This window comes from Chlamydotis macqueenii, chromosome 14 (assembly GCF_036417535.1).
Source record: "Chlamydotis macqueenii isolate bChlMac1 chromosome 14, bChlMac1.mat, whole genome shotgun sequence".
Classification (NCBI taxonomy): domain Eukaryota; kingdom Metazoa; phylum Chordata; class Aves; order Otidiformes; family Otididae; genus Chlamydotis; species Chlamydotis macqueenii.
This window is the reverse complement of record NC_141569.1, coordinates 7,961,021-7,975,305: the sequence shown is the minus strand read 5'-3', so window position 1 is coordinate 7,975,305 and position 14,285 is coordinate 7,961,021. Positions and strand designations below refer to the sequence as shown.

General features: G+C 34.2%; 1 protein-coding gene across 2 annotated transcripts in view; it reads right to left on the bottom strand.

Moving 5' to 3' along the window:
- GABRB2 (gamma-aminobutyric acid type A receptor subunit beta2) overlaps positions 1–14,285 on the bottom strand; it is a 165,350-nt gene that overhangs the window by 98,777 nt on the left and 52,288 nt on the right. For both annotated transcript variants that reach the window (XM_086758986.1, XM_086758987.1), the window contains exon 4: positions 7,567–7,787. In XM_086758986.1, coding sequence (XP_086615112.1) covers positions 7,567–7,787 — 221 coding nt within the window. The remainder of the gene's footprint in view (positions 1–7,566; positions 7,788–14,285) is intronic.

The window sequence follows — 14,285 nt, the reverse complement described above, 5'->3', positions numbered from 1 at the left end:
AAGCGGTCTTATAAATGTGTATGTACACTCTAACAGCTTGACAATTTGGATACAGAAATCCAATTCACCTCATTTCTTGTGCAAAACTAATCAACTGCATGTTGATTATAACAAAAAAAAAAACCAAAATAAACCCGATCAGAGGGGAAAAAAAAAAAAAAAAAAAAAAAGAAAAAGGAAAAGTAGCTAAAGGCAGCAATATAAGGACCAGATGATTTACTGAAGGATGTCTCAGGTGAACAATTCACCTCTCAAACAGTATGTTCTGAGAAATAAAGGCATTTAGAAAGGCAATTGCTTTTTAAATTGTCCATCAGATTTTGTAGATAATAAGCTATATATGAGAAGTTAAATTGCTGAACAAGTCTATTAAAACAACAAAAATGCCCAAAGCTATTTTAGGAGAGCAAAGTGCGGGACAATCTATTTTACTTGCAACAGTGCAAGTTTCCAAGCAGCTGAAACTGAGTAGACAGAAGGGGACACATGCGAGACAAGACAAAATCCAAGCATCTGGGACTATTTTGAATTCACGCGACTCAACGCTGGTAGCAAGAAATAAAGAGAGGACAAAGCAAGACTATCATACACGTAATTACAGAAGACTACCAAGTTATATCCATCAAATAGTTGGGAATTATTGTTGGTTGTGTTGGAAACATACAGTTGTCAATGTAACAAATAAGTCTTGGCAAGTAAAATGGTTGGGCTTTCAAATGGACAAGTCTCTCCTTTCTGACAAAACTACTCTGTTCTCCTTCCTCTTGTTTTTCTTTTGGCTAAAATGGACAGAAATGTCATAACCTCACAGGATGTGGACTCTATCAGAAACTCTGTGTATATTCTGTTTTTCAGCAAAAAATGACCACAAGCTTCAGTTACAAAAAGCATAAAACTGACCTACTCAAGAGATACTAAAGTATACAATGCTCATCACATAATTACCAGTCCTCAATGACCAAGCCACTGTTGCAGAGTTCATTTGTGAGATCTGTTAGGGGAAGTGTATGCCAGAGTAAATCTCTCTAAAAACAGCCTATTAACATTGCAAAACTGCAGCAGACATCGTCACCTTCAGCCACTTCTTCAACTGTATTTAATCCTTGTATTCTAAACATTATTTCCTCCTTATTTGGACACACAACACCCAAATACTCTCTTCCAGCAAAGAGATGACTTCCAGAAAGACATCCTAAGAGCGTTACATAAAAAGTAGCAATTCCAAATTGGCAAGCAGAAGGGTCTTGCTTGTCACCTTTCTCAAATCTTGCATCCCAGCCCTGGAAAAAATTTCCAGGGCCTCCACAGGCTGCAAAAGTCAGGTAAGTAATTCTTCCTCATAATTACACAGAATAAGCCAGAAGACAACTGAATTTTCTGTCTGAATTTTAGAACAGATTTTGTGTTAAAAGTCAGGGAAAAAAAATTAAATAAGTATATATACACACACACAAACACATATATATATATATATAAAATTAAGAAACAAAAGATCTTATCTACCACAGCAACTATTTCTGTTATGTGTATTATATAAACCAGATATTTTAACATACAGAAATTTAGCTCAAGCCATATCTTTTCCTGAGTTCTAGATGCATATCTTATCCAAGCTTTGCTTAACCTAATGCAAACTGATTGTTATCCTACATTTGAATCTTGATCCTAAATCTACTTTTCTAGATATGTTGTCAAATCACTAATATCCTATTGCAAGTCAACTTAACTACCAACACACAGTAATTTTCCCTGTAATGACTCTTCATTTAGGACTATATGTTGCAATTTTCTACCATTTCAGTGATTTAAGTATATCATCTATTGAAAGTCCTGGTCTTGGCAGCAAAGAGGAATTTTCTTGCCAGACAGCAAATGAAAAAAATACTAAATAAAACATTTTTTAAATTGAAAAAAGAAAGTTCAGTCATGTTTGTAAATACCATACTGCAACTGGAATGTGAAAAAAGAATATTCCCAAAACATAATCAGTTGGCAGCTATCTCTCAGAAATAAAAATCCCTCTAAACCTAAAAGTAACCAGTATGCCATGTTCTCTGTAAAAAATTGGTCACAATTCAGTTATGCCCTTAACTAATCCCCTGTAGCAGTGAATAGGGCAGGCTATGAGGGCATCACAACTACCATATAGATGTCTACGTTCATTATCAGTCATTTCTCTCTCTCTCCCCCCTACCTTCCAGTGACAGCATAAGCCAGGTGCTTAAAAAACTGCCTCCTAGTCCTTCCTGAATTTTTCCTTCACCATGTTAAATCTAATCCGATCTGACATGCATACCGTGTACAGGTTCTGTTAGGAAAAGCAAAAAGAACAATGTTAAGGGATCATTGCTTGCTCTATCCAAAATAAAAATTAAACTAGTGGCATAAAAGAATGGGATAGCTATGTATATACATCACCATTTTTGTAATAAGATGTCTTGCAGTTCAATGAATTTGCTTACAGCAATCAAGGTAAATGAAAACAAATTCAAGAAACCGATGTACATATATGTGTGTATGTATGAATTTGTGCACACATAGAATCACAGAATGGTTTGGGTTGGAAGGGACCTTTACAGGCCATCCATTCCAACCCACCTGCAAGGAGCAGGGACAAATCCAACCAGATGTAAAGACTTAAGACTGGTATTTAAAGGAATCTCAATTCAGTAGAATCCATCTCAAAGGAAGAACATGCCACTGCAAGTATAAGCTAAAGTAAATTAATGCAACAACATCAGTAGTGATTTTTAGAACAGTAATAGCGTACAGTTTGGGTATTTTTAATGATATGTGGAAATTAATATCAAGCAGGCATTTTTAAGATATGTGGAAATTAATACTAAGTAAGCATTAAATACATCACTACTGTGGACACTTTAAATCAATTTTAGATTATAGAACTAATTAAAGCTATTTAAAGCTATAAAACAGAGACCTCAACATTAGAATCATATCATTAAGTGCCACATGGTCCAGTAAAGGCGAAAGTAGAATACGGCAGATCACATAATTCTGTTGTTTTACCAGCATGTGTATTTGCCCATCCACCCTAGTGTCTGAAATACATTTTATCCACAAAGCCTTTCTGACACCTATTCAGCTGAGTCTAAGGAGGAGGAGGAAGGATCTTCTACATTTCATCAGAAAAATTTATCCATGAATCACTAATAATTAGGGTATACAAGAATGGAGTTTTGCAGCAAATTATCCAACCATGACAGACCTATATTGATATTCAAGTTTGTCTCTTGCCCTTGGCAATCCCCTCCACAGTCCTTGGAAATATGCTACATCCTGAGAAAGAGGCAGATAGAAATCCTACAAACTAGAAAAGAAAAAGATAAAGCTAGAAAAAGACATACTTCTTCTCAAAATAATAACAACATGGCCTTTACAGCCTGTTCTTACCCAATCAGTGTAATATTTTGATATATGTATTATAAACAAACATGTAACACAGATGCAGTCAAGATTTCTCAAAAAACCCTCACTTATTCAAATAACTAAGACTAAAGAAAAAATCTTCATCCAAATGCATTACTTACTGTAACTTTAAATGTTTTCTTTTTAACCTGAATATGTCATAAAATCTAGAGGAAAACCCTTACCATTTTCTTCTTTTCTTCTTCTTTTCACTTGAAAAACAAATAGGGTTGCGTTTCCTCCAAAACTCAGGACAGCAAGAATTTATACAAGAGGAGGAGAGCTATATAGTGACCACTCTACTGCATCCATTCTAAAGTGCACCTTTCTAAATAAAGCAAATGAAAAACCTACAAGACGATCCCCCACAGGTTTTAGTTTAGTATAAGGTACAATAGTGAAAATAACTATTTTTATTATTAAACTAGCATTGCTAGGTCCCAATTTCCATGCAAGTAAGAATAACTATTGTTTTTTTTTCTAATAGCAGTTGTTAACTTTATTCTGACAGTCCTCCCAACACTAGAGGCTATCTAGTCACTCCTGCACTGGAAAATAAAACGGACTTCATTAATATCCTGTGGTCAAAACCTAGACCTTTTCTTGCCATGTCCTCATCTATTAGGTTTACCATTCTTGTTGCATAGTCTTAACAGCAGAACACACCGCCTCTCCAAGAAACAAGAGGTGTCCTTCCCCTCTTTGCTGTTCAAGTACCTCGTTGCAGTAGGACTCATGACAATTGTAGCCCCTAATCTTTTGTGACGGGTAGGGGGAGTACTACTGCCCTCAGCGTACAAGTCATTTCAGCACAACATGGGAATGAAGGCAGAATTCACATTCATCATTCATCTTGTACCAGCTCACAGGGCAAAGAGAACATTTGAAACGTATCAAGCAGAGTCTTAAAAGGGATCTAAAAATTGATAATAACAAATATGAGATTTCTAGATATATTGGAATACTAGAAAATTATTTCCTATCAGAAATTCTTGACCTAGAAAAAAAAATTATTCTAAACAACTTTTCTTTGGACTGTGCTTAAGTTCTGCAGTAGAAACAACATACATAAGTATTCTAAAAAGAACATTTTGGATATCATATTGTGATTGCAAGTACTGAACAAAATACCTCCAGTAAATAAAGGATCAAAGCATTAATAATATTTCATCTAATTACATTAAACATCTTTAAGTAAAAAAAAATATACAAATTTGTCTTTATTGCATCATAAAGGATATTAAAACTGATTTGCTATGTATCCTCAATGGAAAGGAGGAATGGTTTCACTCAAGACAATGAAGCAGTACCAACACCAATTCAGCTAAAAAATACCAACTAAGTTCATCCTTGTAGTGGTCTGCAATATTTTAAGCAAATAATTTTCAGACAAAATTACCTTATAAAAAGTACATTAAAAATTGTGAAAAATCAGAATTGTTAAAAATAAAAAACTAAACCTAGGCTTTTATTTGCCTTTTTTTTTTTTTTTGAGCCATCAATACTGTGTTTATTTTGGGAAACAAACAATCCAAAACTTCAGAGAAGTATTTTTCATGAATGATTTTATAGTTAAAAAAAAAAAAAAAAAAAAAAAATCTTTATTTTACTTGATTCTTCTATAGAACAACTTTTTTTGTGAACTCTAAGCACTGTTTACAAACATTTTCAGAATTAGAAATTATTATGGATTGTTGAACAGTCAGAATGAAAATGACTTGTCAGAAGTAGCAATAAAAGGTCAGGATATATTGAAAACATTACACTCGATATTTATTTCATGATTTTTTTCTGGAGAATAAACTTTATTATTTCAGAGTCTTAAATTGAAAACTATATCAAAACCTTTGTTATGCTCTTATTGTTCTCACTCCAGTCATGCAAATATGTGTTAAGTAGACATAAAGTATACCACTTTACTATAAACAAAACATTTCACCATTTTAAGGAACCAAGTATCTATTCTTTCATTGAACAATAACAAAAACTCCAGATTTCCTCCCAATCATAATGCCAAAGCCTCTCACACAGAAAATACAACTGGACACAATACAAGTTAGTAAACATTATAACCAGCACGAAAAAAAAAAAAGCAGAATCTGTAAATTAAAATTAATTCCATTTAATTATTTATGGCAAGATGTTTCTTTACGCTTCATAATAGAATACCTGGTCTGTTTTACAGATCTAACAATGAAATACATTGTTTCAGTTTATGAAAAAAAAAAAAAAAATTGCATGTTTTAACAAAATTCTCCACCCGATCTCACATTTCACAAAAATTTCCATGCTGCTGCTCTAAGATTCACTTACATACTTTCCTGCTGTGGTTATACTTCAAGAAGACATACTTTTGCTATGTAGCAGATGTAGCTACTTACTTTCATTTCTTTCAGTAGCTATCAGAGCCCTTTATTTCTCTTCCTGTGCTTTTTAAGTAGAAAAATAAATTGTCAGCCATAAGAAGCAGTGCTATGCCTTAAACTTAGAGGAAACTTAGGAGCCAGGAAAAGCCCAGATCTTTTCCACCAAGTGGAAGATGTTCTAGGTTCTACAATGAAGGATGACATCAGCATCTTGCACACTAGGAGTGCCTCAAAACCATTATCTGCTAAGTGAACTTTTTCACACTTTTTATCCCCTTTTTCTGCACATGAATCACCATCTGGCACAGACTACAAGAGTCCAGACTAGAGACATATGAAGGTTGACTCCAGCATAGTGGTGAGAGTATCTAGTCTCTCTCAATCTCAAGGAGAATGGTTTCCACCTAAGAGCTAGAAGACATATATCCTGAGAAAGGCACTTCCTTGCACAAATAACTGGCTAAACTTTTATCACCCTAGAAATTTTCAGGTTTGGGTGTGAAAATTGTAGTCAAACGCCAAAAGCACTAAGTCTGAAGTCCTACAACAGCTTAGGACTTAGTTTTAGACATTTGAGTTCCAACTTAGATGTCATGCTCTAAACAAAAGCCTCTAAAGAGAAACATATTAATACATATCAAGATTGGTTATATTTGCTCAGCTGTTTCATTAATCCAAGCAATTCATGGTGAAACACCTGGATGTTACAGTAAAATAAAAAAACTAAAGAAACCAGATCAGTGACTCATAATAGATGATCTTAATTAGATATCAACTTCATGGCCCATGTTTGTTCAAGTGACAGAACCAGATATATAAGACTGCCACTCTCCTTTACAGATGGGTAGAAAAGAACCAAGTTAAAAGTGTATGCTCCTTGACATGATAGTTATAGGCGGACAACAGAAAAACCTCACTGAAAGCTAAAGAAATACACTAATAAAAGTTTTAAGATTTAGCTTCCCCAAAATCATTATTTTATATTATTCTCAATATGAAAATATGAGACATTATAGATTTAAATTCTGCAGCATTTTATTTTCTTTAACCCAGTCAATACTTTATTTCTATTTTGTTACCTACTCAAACTATACTAAGTCAGTCATCTTTTGCAGGAATATATTTAAATCAATTTATCAGTAATTATTTTTTTCTGTTAAATAGACATTTTTCCCCCGCTTTCAGAACTTCTTAAGACTGAAATTCTCCTGTTGATTTCTTCAGTCACCACTCTCCATACAGTCATGCACAATAAGAACATCAGGCTGAAAAACATTTCAAGTCATACTTCATCCTAGTGAAAATCAGCAAACTAATTCATCTGGGTAGCATACAAACCAATCTAATAGTCAATGAAAAATATTTATAAAATGTATCAGTTTAAGTACCAATTCAGCTGTCATACATTTTCCCTTTTTTCTTCTACTCCTTGTTTTGTATTTCTTATTTGAATTCTTTTGATGAAACAGTCCTAAAACTGGCTTTTAATCCAAAATGTGTATTTAAAAAAAATATTTACTGTCTTATCTGTTCTTAATACAAGTGCCTGAACTGTACTAAAAATGGCAGTTTATCTCCAAAATTTATATTAAAAAAAAAAAAACAACTATCCATGCTTAGAATACTTAAGTTAAAACTATTTCTGGGATATCCTTACAGAATACAGCAATAAAGAGAATAGCATTTAAAAAAAGCAAAGAATGGATTCTAATTTGAAGTCACAATTGAAAGACTAAAAATAAAAGACAGAAGAGTTAGAAATGGTTAGACTGACCTGAGCCCGTAAAGGACTGTCCCATCCGGATGCAAACGGATCATTCTGTTCTTCACAGTGACACCATGTACAAATGACTTCTTGTCATTCAGAAAATAGGTATCGGGCACCCACAGCTGATCAGCTACTCTGTTGTCCAGAGTCAGGTTCAGAGGTATCACATTGTACGACAGCCTCTTATCTCTCCACGCTTGCTGAAAATACATTGTCAGCGTATAGTCCTGCGATTATGAAAACAAAAAAAAAGTTTGCATTGAAGCAGACAGTACACATAAGCAAAAAAGGAAAAGTAAATACACATTTATTAATTGTGACTGTTCTAAAAGGCAAACATTTCTGTTTAGAATTTCCATAAGTAGATTTATTTATTTTTACAGGACTGAACATCTTCTGTGTACTTAATAACAGAAATACGAACAGAGAAAAGATGAAGTATTTACATTTTACTAATGACTTGGGAATTTTCATTTCAATATTTAAAAAAAAAAAAAAAAAAAAAGTAGATGCTTAGATGATTAACAGTCTGCAGTTTCTGTAGCACTTTACCAGCCTGGCAGTTCTAGGAAACAGGAACATTCACAAATCTGAATTTCATGTCATGGTCTCCACTGTATTTAATAGAACCCTGGATCAAGCCTTTTATCTCTTAAGTTGCAGCCTTCACCCAAACACTTCTATAAATTAAAACCTCTTCAAAGTGTGTTAACTTTCCCCTGGGCACTGAAATCAATGGGAAGTCTCTGAGGTTTCTATGCTACAGATGCTTAGTCTTCTACTTAATTTTACAGATGAAGTAACTCTGGTTACTTCAATGGAACAATTCAGAGAGCACAATTAAGTATCTGGGTAAATATCTGCAGTATTCTGAGACTTGCTTTGCCTTGATGCAGGCCACTAATGCACAGGACTAGGAGATGTTTTGATCTTTTAGAGAACAATATAATTACAAAAATATATTTTTGTAAGACCTGTTATACAAAGCCTATATAAAAAAAAACCTCCATAAATAATACACAAAGGAGCTGTATATGTTATCATGGATCACTGGGTCAAGGGCGATTAAACAAAACTGAAGGAACACCAAAAGGAGGAATATTATAAAATCAGTATTTTGCTTTGCTTATTCTACAGAAGATGACGACTTTGATTTAGAGTTCATATTTAACTTGCACTTCATTAAATAGTGAGAACTATTCATTAAATAGCAAGAACTGTTAGCTTACAAAAGATGGCTTTCAACGGAATGTCCATAAAAGCTGCTGTGGTTATCAGCAGCTCACAATTCAGCCACAACAGAGCATGAAAGTCTGTATCTACGCATCAGTCTGAGGCACTTGAAAACAAGACCTCCCACCTAACTTAAAACAAATAACCAGCTATTGGGACTACACCTCACAAACTAACTTCTATCACTGCATAACGGAGAAAAACATGCAAGCTATGAATGTTATACTGCACAAACTGCAATATCAGTTCTCACTAGCTACTTTATATTTTTTAAAAAAAGGACAGACCACTACTGGAACTATGTTTCTATTACAGTTGGCAAAGAAATATTAATCTTCCTGCTGAAATACTTTAAAAGCACCTGCCACAACTGTATTTTACAAGCATTGTCCTTTAGAAGGATTTATTTGACACATGAACACTATACGTAACTTCTCACAAAACACAGAGGTAAAAAATTCCTTATTTTGCAGTTTCACAAAACTTTTCAAAAGTTTTGAAAATCACAAAAGATTTAAAAAAACAAAACAAAACAAAACTATAGAAATGCCCCTGTAAGAAATAACAGAAATTTAGTTTAATTAAAAAAAAAAAACCAACATATATATATATATACATATATATATATATATATATAAAGGTAAGCTTTACCTTTCCAGAAATTACATTTTTACAGGACAGCCTAGGACTTGATAAACATCAACTCTCACAAAAGGCACATGGAAAAGTTACCCTCCTTGGTGAATGGGAAAACAGACACACTAAATTTCTTCCACTGCTATGCAGAGGGAAGGGATTCATCCTGCTTAACTTCAAGCCCTGGAGACACATCTCTCTCCACTGACTTCAGAGCATCCAGGGCAATCAGTCCTAGCTTACGCACATTGGTGAAGGCCTCCAGTAAGTGACATGAATTTAATCCAATGTCAATGGCAAACTGAAAAGAAAATTCAAATCAGATAGAACTTTTATTACTAGTGCCCAAGTATCCAGAAAACTATTTTTCCTTTCTTTATTAATGAAAATTTTATACATAAGTTAGGTTGGTGTAATTATTCACTTGAAAATGTACACAGTCCACTCTTGAAAACCTGCCCTGGGGAGGGCTGCGAACACTGCGGCTGTTTCAGCACAGCTCTCTAGGCAACAGCACAGCACCCAGAAACCAACCGACCCTGCTCTTCCACAGAATGGTGTGCGCTCAGATCAATCCATATAAACTGTTTTTCTACAGAGATGTGCGTTTCCATGGTGGAAACATTCATTTTTTCATGCATCTTTCCTCAGCAGAGCCCACATATGAGGCTGAAAATGCCTCTTCAGTTTTCACTGAAGCAGGGCAAAATACATATTCCTGTTGAGAACAGTTAAAGCATTTCTTCCTTGTCAACACAAAACCAGAAAGGTAATGCTGTCCCTTCAGCCTCTTCCCATTTGCCATGGTTAAAAGTTCATCATCTTCACTTGCTACACCTGCAGCCCTACGCAGCAGTCGCTATTGGCAGCACGTACACCCCGCCTGTGTGCGGAACGCTGCTCAGCTTTGGCAGCGTGTCACAAACATTGACAACATTGACAAAACCGCACAGTTACTAGTAGGTAAACACCAAATAAGTTTTTCCAATTATTTTACTACCAAATGTATTTACCTGGTAACTATTCTAATCTGATCAGTTTTCATGATCTGAAATGTCTTTCCCTCTCCATCCTCCCAGGATCAGAATGACAGGCTGCTTTCAAGAATGTTCCACCTACACCTGAAGAATTTTACTGTTACGCTTCATCACTGTTCTTTAGTATTTCATTCATAACCAGATACCAGAAAGTGTTTAGTAATACAATGTCAGTAAGAAAATGTATTAGTCTTCATTATACTAACATATCACTACATAAAGTTGATGAGCTGTAGCAACTGCTTCCCTATTATCCTTGGCATGTTGCATTTTATTCCTATTCTGAGGAATAATCTACATGTATTAATATATGGCATATATATAGAACATGCTTCCCTCCTTACACGTCAGTAAAAGAGGAAAAGAAGAGGAGGAAGAAAACTAAACCTGCATGGTTCAGTGCATAAAAATGAATTACATAAAACTGTAAATTTGGAACACTGGTATAGCTGAAAGAAAAGCCAAGTCACCAGGCTGGAGTTCACAATGAAACACATTGTGTTCCAGAAACAGAGCTGGTGTTCCAACTAAAAATTATTTGTCATCTGCTGGCCCTAGTTTTCATATGTGACTGGAGTTTCTGATGGTCTAAACAGGTCACCTTAATTTTTCTTTTTTTTTTTTTTTCTTCCAATAAAACCCTTTAAAACACCTTCAAATTTAGATTTTTTTTTTTAAAAAAACCCTATTATTAAAAATAAATGTATTCCAAGTTACATATTTCAGAGTATAAGTAATTAGTTAGGGGAAAAAAAAAAAAATCAAAACCTGTCACATAAGCTGCAATTCATTCTTTAGAAAGAAGGGAGGCATCTGTTTTCAAAATCCCAAATGAAACAGTAATTCAAAAAGATGTGCAGATACAAAGTGTCCCTGAAGTATTCCAAAATGCTTTATACTTTGAGATTAAGAACATGCTCGTCTAGCAGAAATACTACAAGTTGATATCACATTAAATATGGGGATTCCCTTCTATTCTAAGGAAAAACACCAAAACAAAGGTGTAAATATCTTGTCTCTTTAGGAAGACAGGCAGACAAAAGTAGAGAAATAGAAGTGGCTAGTAAAGGATGATTTCAATTTGTTAAGGCCTTAGCATCCTATTAAATTCACAGGATGGGATTGTTGGAAGCTTAGTGTAGGCATGAAGATGAAACAGGAGTGAACTCATTTTAAAAGCCTAGCACAAGGCAGGAATTACAATGAGTTGAAAGAAATACGAAACTAAATCTCACAATGACTGTGTCTGTGTACACCGTTACAAACGTTACACTACACAGTTACAGACTGCATACAATGTACAGGCACACAGCAAGACACTGTGCAAACATAAACAAACATGTTCAACAGTTACCCTGAGCACATGAAGCCTGAAATGTCAAACAAAATTTTATTAGTATAGACAAAGTTACAAGCAAAACCTAGAATATTATATAGGCAAATACTACCTTTTGTGTGAACACATAAATACTGTAACTTGTATAGTTTTCATTATTATTCCATTGTTCACATACATTTAAATTCAACAAACTTTTCTATTCTGTCCAAACACAGAAATTTAGGCAGCAGAAAATGGATGGTTACTCCTATTCTACCCTGATCAAAGAAAAGCTCTCTCCTCTTTTCCTCATCAGTTCAAGTTCAGCTTTCCAGTTTTCTTCATTTCACACAATGAACATAAGAGCAGCAAACATGAGGCAAAATAAAACTTAATGCACATTTTCTCATAGAAATACAAAAGTAATGAATGGTTTTATTAGTATTACTATATTTCTGAGTAACTTTTATCCTGAATGTTATCTTTGTGCAGTGGTTGTCTGCAAATACTTTTAGCTGCTGAAAACACATATAACTTTGGGAGATTTATATTTAAATTGAGATAAATAGAGTTGTTACAAACAGCTAAATTGTCAGTTAATGACCATCCACTTCAAAGATCCAAGAGAAGACAGTGCACAGGAAAGCCACAAATCTAAAAACTAGCACTCTTATTTATACTCTCTCATTTTTTTTATACTCTTAAATAAAAGCTTTTTTTAGCCAAAAAAAAAAAAAAAAAAAAAAAAAAAAGAGACATGTCAGTTTGGCATTATTATTAGCTTAAAAAATATTAGAACACAGGCCTTAGTTAAACCCACCCACGGGCCAATAACTGTGAAATGTATATTGCTGGCCTTCTTTTTTATGTTGGAAAAAGGATCAAGGCAAAAAAGGAAATACATTTCATGAACATTCACAATGACAGTGGGAGTCTAATGCAAAAGACTGTGCCAGATTTATATTTTTTTTCAAAGCATGAGGATAAGGTCCAATGTGAGAAAAACAACATCTAAAATACAGCTTTCTTCTATGTTACACAAAACAGGACTGATTCACAGTGCAGCTTAAAAATGTATACCAACACTTGTATTAACTGGGATGTAACACAGCCACTGAAAAACTTTGGAAGTAATAAAATTGGGAAATGTCAGAGAAGAAAAATAAATAAGTAGAAGGAACATTTTGTATATTATAAATAGAACATACAGCAGCATGGAGTTGAAGAAGCTGTTTATCTTTACTTATCAGTAATGAATGGAGAACTCCTTTGTGGTTTGGCTTAAGTCTACTTCTCATCACTTTCCTGATTATTCCTAACTAGTAAAAATACTTCACTACATTTCCCAAGAACGGCATTTTTAAAGGTACACAATTTCATTCTGAAGATGTTTGAAGCTGAAGATTTTGCCCGAACACTATATTTATTTACCATGTACATTTTAAACGCTGTCTGTTGATCACATTTAAAAGTCCCATTAAGTAAATCATTAGAAGTACACATCTACACTGTAAAATGTATTTTAATATACTAAAACCTATTATACACTTAAGAAAGGAGCAAACATAAATTGTACTCCCTCCTCAAACTCAAATGAAGTTACCACTAATGTGTGCAGTTTCTACAGTGGGAAGCACACAAGATGTTGCACTACTCATATTATACATAAACCAATCCAAAGCAAAGCACTTCAAGCTGATGAAGCTTCAGTGGATTTATTTCAAAAGCAATGTCTCTCCCTGAGTGCTGACCAACACTCCTTTCAATCCTCGTTTCATTAAAATCAATCACTACAACATGTTAAATTCATAATCACCTATCTCATGCTCATGTCAAGATGAACAAAAGAAGTCCACTCCATTAACACTGGAGACACCACAAAGTTACAGAAAAGCAAAATGAACTGTTGAAAGAATGGGGGATACCAAAGAAGTGTCAAAATAAATTTTGTCATGTGCCCTTTCAAAAAAAGTTGGTTTTTTTTTTTTGCATTCTATAAATCTTTACTTCAAAAAATGACAACGACATCAAGATCCTTACACAAAGTTCAAGTTTAACTCTCTCGATCTAACAAGTCCCACTTCCCAGGCTGGCTTCAAATCCGTGAAACATCCAGTTAGTTGTGTCTCCTAAAATTTACCAGGTAGTTCTTCTTGACAGGAATTGTATGATCGAAAGTCTACGATCTTTCAAAAAAATAAAAAGCAGCTTACCATTTATTCTGTAGCAACTATCCCAAAACTACTCATTAGCAATTCTCATTTCTCAGCTGAACAAATAAGCAAAGATGGGCTGTTTATCTCCTACAACACTTCTCAGAAAAACACAGTATTATTGAACCAAGCTACTTGTGTATGAAAGCCAAACAACTGTCAGCAGAGCTTGACTCCTAGACATAAAACTTGCTATTGATTCTATTAGATTTGTAGTAAAAGACTTCTTACCATTTCAGAGACAAGATCATGAATTTGTGTCTCCTGAGCACTGCTGACAGTAGCCAA